Source organism: Pinus tabuliformis, chromosome 2_2 (genome assembly GCF_031772625.1).
Source record: "Pinus tabuliformis cultivar Carrire ecotype Pingquan chromosome 2_2, CPIR1, whole genome shotgun sequence".
Classification (NCBI taxonomy): domain Eukaryota; kingdom Viridiplantae; phylum Streptophyta; class Pinopsida; order Pinales; family Pinaceae; genus Pinus; species Pinus tabuliformis.
In genome coordinates, this window is record NC_142300.1 from 1,094,631,919 (window position 1) to 1,094,642,836 (window position 10,918).

General features: G+C 40.0%; 1 protein-coding gene across 1 annotated transcript; it reads right to left on the reverse strand.

The window, feature by feature from the left end:
* Positions 1 to 369: 369 nt before the first annotated feature.
* On the reverse strand, positions 370 to 1,416 carry LOC149197213 (uncharacterized). Its single transcript, XM_089403880.1, has one exon. The coding sequence runs from the start codon at positions 1,097 to 1,099 to the stop codon at positions 590 to 592; it is 510 nt and encodes a 169-aa protein (XP_089260006.1). The 5' UTR covers positions 1,100 to 1,416; the 3' UTR covers positions 370 to 589.
* Positions 1,417 to 10,918: the final 9,502 nt, after the last annotated feature.

A 10,918-nucleotide genomic window follows, 5' to 3' on the forward strand; every position in this document is an offset into this window, starting at 1 on the left:
ACACGGACAGACAGTCCATAAAGTTTTGGACTTGTTCGGAGGGTTAGGAAGGGATTGGCATTCGGGAACCCATTTGCATTTGCATGTGTATCTTGTCAACTGAACATGGATAGATGTTGATGAAACACAGCGGGCGTGGTCGTTGAGCTCAGGAGGCGGCAAAGAAGTTTCACATCCTCAGAGCATCATGCGCCAAACATGTTTCAGGATGATGCTTTCGCCAATCGGATCAGCCAAATAGGCAGGAAATAACGCCTATCTTTAGAAAATGGTTGGTTTTTTTTTTTAATAATAATAATATATGTTATGATACATATAGTATTATTAAAAAAAAAAACAAAATGTTGAAACAATTTTATACAACAGCAACTGATTTTACAACCACCAGGTTGGGAGGCCGATAAAGAAACGCACCAAATTCGATGAATATCTAAATGAGAAGAAATAAAATTATGCTGAAAATATTTGCGGTTGCATTGCGACACTATTTTACAGGTGTCCATTAACAGCCCGACCGCTATTAAAATGACCCAGATCTGGATGTGAAATTACGCCCCATCGACTGGCATGTCGTCACAACGAATCCAAGCTAGATATCGTTCATCGCGGGATTGCTCATGACTTCTTCAGTTGGACTGGTGTCGCAATCCATCTGAGAGCATGTGGCCATTTTACCGATGCGACTGAGTTTGCTATCAGCCGCTTTGAAGGAAATCAGAACCGGAGGTTCCCGATTTCCGTGTTTGCTTCCGACGAGAAGTTTGAAGGGCACAATACTTCTCGTAGAATGCAGTGGCCTTGTCTGCATAGATGGCGGCAAACGCGGCTCGGTGGACGCCGATTGATTCTGCAAATTAGCTCTGTGAAGACGGCATCGGAAAGATCCCACGTGAGTCGTCGGTGCACATAGGCATCTGTACTCGCTTGGCTCAGAAGTAGTACTAGTCTTTGGAAGGGCCGACGGAGGAATGTACAGATTCTCGCTGTTTAGTTGCGTCAGCACTTCGTCGCAGCTCTTAGGCCGTTTTCGGAACGATTTGTTGTTCTTGATCGCGGATCGATCCGGCAAATTGGAAATCAGGAAGGCAGAGTACGACATGACTATCGCTGTGGGAATTTGTCGATGCGAGGAGGAACCTGAATGATCCTTGTGTAACTGCTTAGTATTTTAAAGATCGGCCATGAACCGCTGCATATAGATACACCAAACCACACCAGTGCCGCAAGTTTCATTCAAACCCTGATATATCTGCGAAGCTCGGCAATCGGGACTTTTGCTGAAGCGACAACCATCAAAATTTAAGACAGAGCGCGCCAAGTCTTGCAGACCGCTACTTTTATTTTCTTTAATCGATCAACCGAAAAATCTTGGATCTTGATGCATGCCACTGAAAAAGGCTTGACAGTTTAGTAACAGGTCGCTATATGGATTTTTTTTGTTTTTTTTTTAAATCTAAAATTAAAAACTAAATTTTTTATTTTTTAAATCTAAAACTAAAAAACTAAATTTCATCTAAAAAAAATTAAAGATGTTTTTTTATTCACAAAATTCTTTATTGTCTTTTTGCAAATTAGTTCTCCAGCAAGAGTATGTTTATTTGAACAAAATCAATAGACTTTCTGATCTTCCTAATCGCATGAAGCGCAGGAAGAGAGCATACTAATCGATTGATTTGTTTTTATTCATGCAGGGGGGTGTTTTTGAAAAGACAAAATTTAAAACTAGCTAAACACTAAATCATCAGAAAACTTAAACTTAAACTCCTTTGTGAAGATCCTGCTGTCACCAGGTCTCACAAGTTATTTTTTCTAAAGAAAAATACTAGTACTAAATTAAATTTCTAACGCCTAATCCCTTAGCACCATCCCCAGCAACGGCGCCAAAATGTTGGGCAATTTATTGGGCTTAAATTGCTGCATTAAATTATCGACCAGGGAAACTCGTGAGCTTGTGATGATGCCAGCAAAATATATGCAGGAGTAGGCAACTAACTCTATGTCTAACTAAATAATTTATGATTCAATATAATATGCAAGGGAAGAGGCTCCTAACTAAGGAGGTCCTTGTTGTCCTTCCCTACAATATCATAGAGAAATCATTGATTACATAAAACTAAAAACTTGAAATGAAGACAAGAGAATGAACTTAATTATTGTTCAGATTCAAGTAGAGAGAGAGACTAACTTAGTCTCTTGATTGTCCTCTCATGTACTAATCCAAACTAAACTAAGATTCATCCATAAGCATAAGAAATGAAATAACTTGAAACATGAAAGCAAAAGGATGAATTTCAATTACCATATAAATCAATGGAGAGAGAGCCTAACTTAGACTCTTGGTATCTCCTCATATGATACTTGAAACATAAAAGCAAAAGAATGAATTTCAATTATCATACAAATCAAATAGAGAGAGAGAGCCTAACTTAGACCCTTAGTTGTCCTCTCATATGCTGATTAGATTCTAATTTAAAACTCATTCATCAATCACAAACAAATCCTCAAACATCTAAACAAGTAAATGAAATAAGATCTAATATGAAATAAAATGTTTCTCTCATCCTTTTAGAGTGACCTCAATTCTCTTAAGAACAAGACAAATTATTCCATATACTACATTAAGGAAAATTAAATCTAAAACTACATAATGGAAATATATGTAAAATGAAGCTTTATTCTATTCCATCATCAGTTTGGATACATGCTCTAAGAGTCCTCCCTTTGGAATGGAGGAGGTACTCCTATTTATACAATAGGATGAGATAACAAACTCATAATGATGATCCACTAATCTCTCTTTTAGTTCCATACATTTCTCAACCATCTAGACACATAACCCTATCCTCCATGATCTTTTCCATGAGGCTTATCTTATCAAATTCGAATTTGATCATTCAAGGCCACATAAAGATGCCCTGGAAGCTTCCTTTGTACCTACACATGTCAACAAACTCATTCTAATTGTTAGGTATAAGTATAAGCATATTATTTTCTAAAGTTTAGCCATAAATTCACTTAAAAATGTTAAGAATTAATAAACTTTGGAAAAGCATAGTTATAACCCAATAATGAGGTAAATGGAATGATGTGGAGGTGGAATGGAGGTGACATGGAGGTAAAATGTGAAGATATTGGTGAATAATGGAGTGAAAATAGGGACCATTGTGAGGCCCAACATGTACGGTGATAGCTATTTATTTATGCTTAATATATAAGTGACTTATTTTTTTTTTCTCGGCAAAATTAACTACTAGTATATTAATATTTACAGATAACTTTACAAACAGAGAGTCTGGCGACCCAAGGCCTGCTGCGGCTCATGGGATGCATATTCAAACGAGTACAAAAGCCACGCTGGGCCTTAAGATCCAACATCAAAATACTGAGAGTTTTCAAAAAGACCCACGCAGGGGCGATTCCCAACTGACTTACCATTCAGACTAACTATGGTACTTAAAGACATAAACTTGAACATATAAACAAAACCAGGCAATCACCAAGGATTTGCGCCCAACCAGAGATTAAGTCCCCACTGCCATGGTGGAAACCGCAAGCGTTACCAGACAGAACAAAAACACAGACAACCGTGTGACACAGGAAATTGCGAGTATTCTTACCCCGAAGCCCGACATGAGTGCAAAAAGCAAAAACCCAGAACCACCCGCCAGAACTAATCCTCTGGCTCTTCTTCCATTGCTGACGGGTTGTGCACAGGTTCCGACTGCTCAGAAGCTCGAGGCTGGGTTGAGGGTTGAGAGCGGCCCGACGTTGAATTACCCTCCTCACTCGCCGACTCCCCCACTGGGAGCTTACCTCGACCAATTGCTGACCCTTCCTCATCAGTTGACGGCTCCCCCATTGGGAGTTTGCCTTTGCCATGCATGACATTGTCCTCTGCCAGAACCAGAGAAGAGTCTTCTTCGTTCTCTTCCTCAATTTGGGTGAACAACACAGAAATATGGGCGTTAATGCCTGGATTTTCCCCAGAACTACCCAGAGTAAATACAACCGAACCAAAAGCAGGTAACTTGTTCTTCCCACCGCTTGAGCTGCCCACTTCCATGACTTGGCAGGGCTGGATAGGGTTGGCTCCCATCCTCCGGTGGCAGTAACAACAACAACAGTGATGATGAATATCAGCAGCTGGAGGGCGAGAGGATTCTCCACGCCAGGTTCCTCTGCGACAAGGCAATCTCTCTCGCACCATGGCAGCCCCCAAGCTTTTGTGCTTTTCCCCAACAGACGAGGTCCAGCAATGGAGCTGCTCCTTCCCCACAACAGACACGCCCCAATTTGGGAAAGGGCAATGCTTAAATAGGCTAAAGACCAGTCCGAGGAGCGCAGGCGAATTCTGGTTCGCGGCCCAACACTCCACCTCCTGCCCTCCGCATAGACTCTTACCACTCTGCAAATTCCTTTTCCCATTATGAGCTCCCGTCTCCAGGCATTCCTCATTCTTAAACCTCCCTTCATTACCAATGAAAAGACCAGCAGTTAATGCCTCCCGCAGGCTAACCATACTCTCCCCCATCGCCATTAAGATAGCTCAGAGGCCGCGTAAGACGGAAGGTACTAGCGGCGGATAACATTTAAGGGAGGAGCTCCATCACGTGGCAGCCCATGGCTGTCATGTGGCTCCCCGTTGAATATCAAGCTGCCACCCGCATCCGGGGTGATGATCTCTGCAAGGATCAGGCTTTGGCATTTCTGGAGCTGCTGCCTGTTTGAAATGAGGTTTATGTCCCCCGAAGCATGAGATTGATCAGACTCTGTCCCAATGTTGGCAAGAAGATCCGCTATTTTGTTGCCCTCCCGCTTGATGTGAGTAAATGAGATGGCCCGAAAATTGCTGAGCATCTGCGCTAAATCATTTAATCTAGCTTCCAGCCTCCAACTGGGAGCGACTTTCCTGGCATTTGATCCATTTTGAAGACGGATGGCTATGTTGATTAAAATTTGGGAGTCTCCTTCTACAATAAGGGGCTGGAGGTGTAGATTTCCTGCCAGTAACATGCCTTGCCATAGAGCTTCCAACTCTGCTGAGTTGTTAGTGTCCCACCCTATGTTCCCAAAGTAGATTCGAATAGGTTTGCCCTCTGAGTCCCTTATTATGCCTCCATATCCTGCCTCTCTGGGGTTTCCTTTAGAGGCCCCATCGAAATTTATCTTAAGTGACTTATTATGTGATATGTTTTTCACAATTTTTTCGTCTAACTTTTTATACGAAATGGTTTATCTTTATTGAATTCTTTTCTCATAGCAATTGAATGATCTTTATTACCAATTGCCATTTGAAATTATTTTAGATCACATAACTGAAAGATTAAATCCCAGGTTAGTTTTATAATTAGATATTTCTATTCATTAGAATACAATTTGCATTAGATTTAGAATAAAAGCATTTTACTTAGAAATTATTAGTAAGGAAATATCAATTCTCAACACACACACACATAAATTGGGAAACTAGTCCCATATCCCCAGTTGGACCCACTACACCAAACGGAAAAGGAGCTGCTAACCAAGGTCCAGACCGGATGGGTATCCCCCTTGTTGCAGACCCGATTTTCGGGGCTTCAACATATACCTAGCCTAAAATCTATATCTGATCCAGTCATCTTGACTAAGATCCATAAAGGAGAGAGCCCTCTCCTGACCTGGTAGGGCTAGCTACCAAGTTAAGGGTGGTTTGTGGTTATCCTAGGATTGTCTCCCTTCAGCTTGAGGTCGATCTAGGCTCTAACACGCACATTTTCAACTTCGTTGGGTTTTATGGAATTAACCACCAAATCATTTTCTTGCTTGTCTTCCAACACAACTAGGCCCTAACTCCACCCTCACAGCCTCATGCAACCTAGTTCAACATTAGATAACATTTTCCCCTCAAATGAAGATATTCTAGAGGCCATGACAGAACCTGAATGTCCATAGGACACCATGCATCAACGTTCATTCTTTCTACCTGAAAAAGAATTTGTGCCTATTAATGCACCAAGACATGATATTTGCACAATAGAATCAAATGATTTACTGCCACTAGAATAGGTATATTGGTTTTAAAATCCCATCTCAACACCAGATACATTAGAGGAGGGGAACATGTCAAATATGTCAAATACCATTAAGGTCGATATTTCTATGAAACTTGGCATAGTCGAAGAGATCTCGCTGGTGGGAAAATTGTTGGGTCCCTATAATACTAGTGATTACCCCATTACTATTGTAGTTATTGTTGTTGGGAAAAGTATCTATTCAGAACGCCCCTATCCCACTCTAAGGTGTGACAGTGCCTTAGCAAGAAACAAGGAAAACTACTTGAGTATTCTTCTTTATGAAATGTAAACGAAGAGGAAGGATAAACTAACCTGTGTCTTGCGCTAGTTTGTTGATCCAATCGCTCCTCTCTTCAATAGCTCCCAGCTCCCTGCTCCCTTACCGGCCCAGCTTCGCCAAATTCCTGCAAGATCACAGAAGAGAGAAATTACACGAAGATATAGATTTACATTCATAAAAAGTTTAGGATCAGATTAAGCTAAACATGCAAATATAACAAAACATCATTGATACACAGCATGTAGGAGAAACTCAAATAATTTTATTGATATGATAAGAAAGTCCAAGAGGAGATACAACCAAGTGAGTCCCGATCCAGCATCTACCTCCCAGCAAAGGAATCCCTTCCTCACCTCCAACAAAGCATAAATCACCCAATGCACTAATCTCAATCTCAAACCAACAGCAATTCTCTACAAAGTACAAATTCCAGCCTCCTGGATCTCTGGGATGAGGGATCCATATATAGATATAAGCAGAGAGGATGAGTCAGCTTATGTTTTGACTTGTGGCTTCTCTCTATCAGTTCTTGCTTCCACTTGGAGACTGAGAGCCTCTTACTCATCATTGGTCGAATTCAGTGAGGCAAGTGTCATTGGAGAAGATTCTGGAAGCTTCCATGTTCTCTCCACCTCGTTGAATGACTCTGCCACTTGTCATTTCCCACTCAACGCACCTGGGTAGTGCATTCAAATGCGTTGCAACGCACCTAGCTAGTGTATTTGGGTGCTTTGCAACGCAGGCAACTAGTGGAGCATCTGAATTGATCCTGATTTGACTAGTTCTGAGTGGTTTTTGGTGGAGAACTTCTGGGAGAAGCTGTCATTGGTTGACCTTGTTCCTTTAGGGGCAGGAACAACACTTTTAGGGACTTTGGATCCCTTGGATTATGGACTTTTCATGCTCAAAGTTGTAAGGCACAAAAATGTCTATAACAGTTATACCCCTTATTAATATTGTTGTGCCCCTATTGCCCCCATATTGTTATTATTGTGCCCCATAGAATCCCTCTATTGTAATTTTTGTGGCTTTATATTATTATTGTTAGGTCGGCTGGATTATATTGTGACTCCCTAGACTCCTATATATAGAAAGGAGGTTTTGTCATTTGAATCATCCAAGAATTGTTCATTTGTGTAATGTAAAGGATGTTGCCCCCTTGAAGAGGCTGAATTCTAAGGCGTTTATCTATCTTTTCTATCTTTTCTTGAGCTGGTTTCATAACATTTGGTATCAGAGCTTTGGATTCTAGGGTTTCGCTGCTCCAAATAGGTCATCGTGGCATTTTCGCTATTAGTTTTTTTCTGTGATGTTGTAGAAGTTGCAAAAAAAATCCATTTGAGAAGAAATCGCTCTGAACCTTGGATCCAAATTTCAGAGCTTTTCGCACTATATTTGCAGAGATATGACCTGAGGAAGTTGGTCTTTTTGCAGACTCCTAAATTACATTCCAAACAGGTGACCTGGGGAAAATCGTCATAACTTTCTCTCTGGGGATCGGATTGAAATTTCGTAAGAAGTTATAGAAAGAGGATGGACTGTAGTTTCTTGTATGCATTTTTCAGATCCAAAGGTGGAAACAGTAACTCGTGGCATGTCATACAAGTTCGCTCTACTGAACTAGTCTATAATCAAGTCACTGTGGGGATTTCGCATAACTCTTCCTTGGAGAATCCAATTTGGGTCAGACTTGTGGCATTGGAAAGAGGAAACAAAGGGATACTACAGGTCACAAATTCAGAACTAGATGATCGGAAAGTACAGAGATACATCAGAGGCAATATCGAGCTCCTACAAAGTGAAAAAAGGTGTGTAGATTTTCTTAAATTTTTGCTTAAGCTTGGTTTGAAAATTTATTTTGAAGGAATTCAAAGGGCATAGTAGAGCATTATTATCGGTAACTGATGCCCCGAGGAAAGAAAATGCAAACACCTAGTAAGGAACCTGAAATCTCTAGCATGACTCATGAAGAAGAGGAAGAAATGCAACATGATATATCAAAATTACAAGGCCAATTGCAACAACTCTCCCTTACACAAAAAGGAATAGAATCTAAGATGGATGGTTTAAAGAAAGATGTAGAAGCTAAGATGGATGGTTTAAAGAAAGGTGTAGAAGCTAAGATGGACTGTTTAAAGAAAGGTGTAGAAGCTAAGATGATTGACGTGGAAGCTAAGATGGATGATTTGAAGATAGATTTGAAGACAAACATGGACGAATTGAAGATAAATATGAATAAGTTGCTACAAGAAATGGGCACTAAGGGTGAAAGGGTACTAAAGGAAACTCATGATGAGAACAAAAGAAATGTTAATCATGATTCCATAGACGCTAATGTTGGATCGAAGACTCACCATATTCCAAAAATCGATATGAGGAAGTTTGATGGCAAGGATCCCGCCACATGGATATTACAGATGGAGCAATTCTTCGATCTCAATAATGTGAAAAACACACAAAAGGTACGTATGGCAACTTTATATTTGGAACCAAATCAGTTTGTATGGTATCAATGGCTTTGCTCTCGTAAACAATTTATCACTTGGGCAATTTTTACGGAAGAATTGATAGCACATTATGAGGATACAAAAAGCAACACTTTTTTTAGCCAATTGATAAGTCTCAAACAAAAGGGTTCAATAATGGAGCACATTGAGGAGTTCCAAAAATTGAACATAAGGGTAAAATATATTCCAGAGGAGCATAGGATTGATGTGTTCATAGGGTCTTTAAAGGATAATATCCAACATGATGTTCGCCTTTGGGAACCTGATTCATTAGAGAAGGCATTCAGGTTAGCAAGAAAAATGGAAAGCAAAATTATGGCAACCAGGAAGCATACCACTCACAACTATAAAGACGGAAGTGTTGTTGCCCCTAGTCTTCCACAACCTATAAGGTTGACACCACAACAATTGGAAGAAAAAAGAGCAAAAGGGCTTTGTTACAGTTGTGATAGCAAATACACTAAAGGTCATAAGTGTGCTGAGAAGAAATTATTCTACATAGATTGTGAAGAGGAAGAAGAAAAGGAGCAAGAAAGGTCAAAAGAAGAGGATATACTCCAGGAACAAAGCCTAGATGAAGAACAAATAAATCCGACCATATCTTGTAATGCATTGGCGGGAATTACCACTCCTCAAACCATCAAGATAGAAGGACAAATCAAGAAGAAAAAGGTAATAGTGTTGATTGATTCAGGAAGCACCCACAATTTTATTCATTGTAAGGTAGCAAAAGAATTGAATTGCTTCCTATATCCAGCACCAGAGTGTCAAGTGATGATTGCAAATGGAGGAACAATAAATTGCTCTGGAAAGTGCCATAATATCAAGCTATCCATGGGAGAATATGTATTGACTAGCCCAATGCTTTCCATTCCAATGGGAGGTGTTGATGTTGTACTAGGAGTCCAATGGCTACAATCCTTGGGTACAATAGCTTTTAATTTTCAAGAACTTTTCATGAAATTTTTATGGAAGGAAAGGAAGTTGAATTAAGGGGTATTGCAGGGAAACCAGGAAAGATAATCAGCTCTAATGGTATGACAAAGCTTCTAAAAAAGGAGCAAAGAGGTGTAATTGCACAATTATGTTCGCTAGATGTTTCCACATTGGAATCATCTATTTCTCCAGATCTCCAAAAAGTCCTGGACAATCATTCCAAGGTATTTGAGACTCCCAAAGGTCTCCCACCTATGCGTGATCATGATCATGCTATTCATCTGATTCCAGGAAGTGTTCCTCCAAACATCAGGCCGTACAGATATCCCTATGTCCAAAAGAGTGAAATTGAACGTATGGTTGCAGAAATGCTAGAGGCTGGTATAATTCAACCGAGTCAAAGTTCTTTCTCTGCTCCAGTAGTATTGGTGCACAAGAAGGATGGATCATGGCGCATGTGTCCGGATTATAGGGAGCTCAACAAGCTCACTATTAAAGATAAGTTCCCCATTCCTGTCATTGATGAATTACTGGATGAATTGCATGGATCAATTTACTTCACCAAGTTGGATCTTCGTTCAGGATATCATCAAATCAGAATGAAGATTGAAGACATTCCGAAAACAGCATTTAGAACTCATGAGGGTCATTATGAATTTTTGGTCATGCCTTTTGGCCTTACCAATGCACCTTCAACATTTCAAGGTTTGATGAATTCAATTTTCAAACCATTCCTTAGAAAATTTGTGTTAGTATTTTTTGATGATATACTAATCTACAGCAAGTCTTGGAAGGATCATGTTGAACATGTTGACAAGGTGCTACAACTATTGGAGGAGAAACAATTATATGCAAAAAGATCCAAATGTTTCTTTGGAGTCCAGGAGGTGGAATATTTGGGTCATATTGTATCTCATGAAGGAGTTAAGGTAGACCCTAGCAAAATTAAAGCCATTAAGGAATGGAAAATCCCCACATCCATAAAGCATCTGCGAGGATTTCTGGGTTGACAGGGTATTATCGCAAGTTTGTTAAGAATTATGGGAGAATAGCAGCACCTCTAACAACATTATTGAAGAAAGATGCATTTTCATGGACTCCGAAAGCAACAAAGGCCTTTGAACATCTTAAAGAGGCAATGT

Bases quoted from the DNA above. Each gene is read 5' to 3' on its own strand.
- LOC149197213 (XM_089403880.1), bottom strand. From the start codon at position 1,099: ATGTCGTACTCTGCCTTCCTGATTTCCAATTTGCCGGATCGATCCGCG.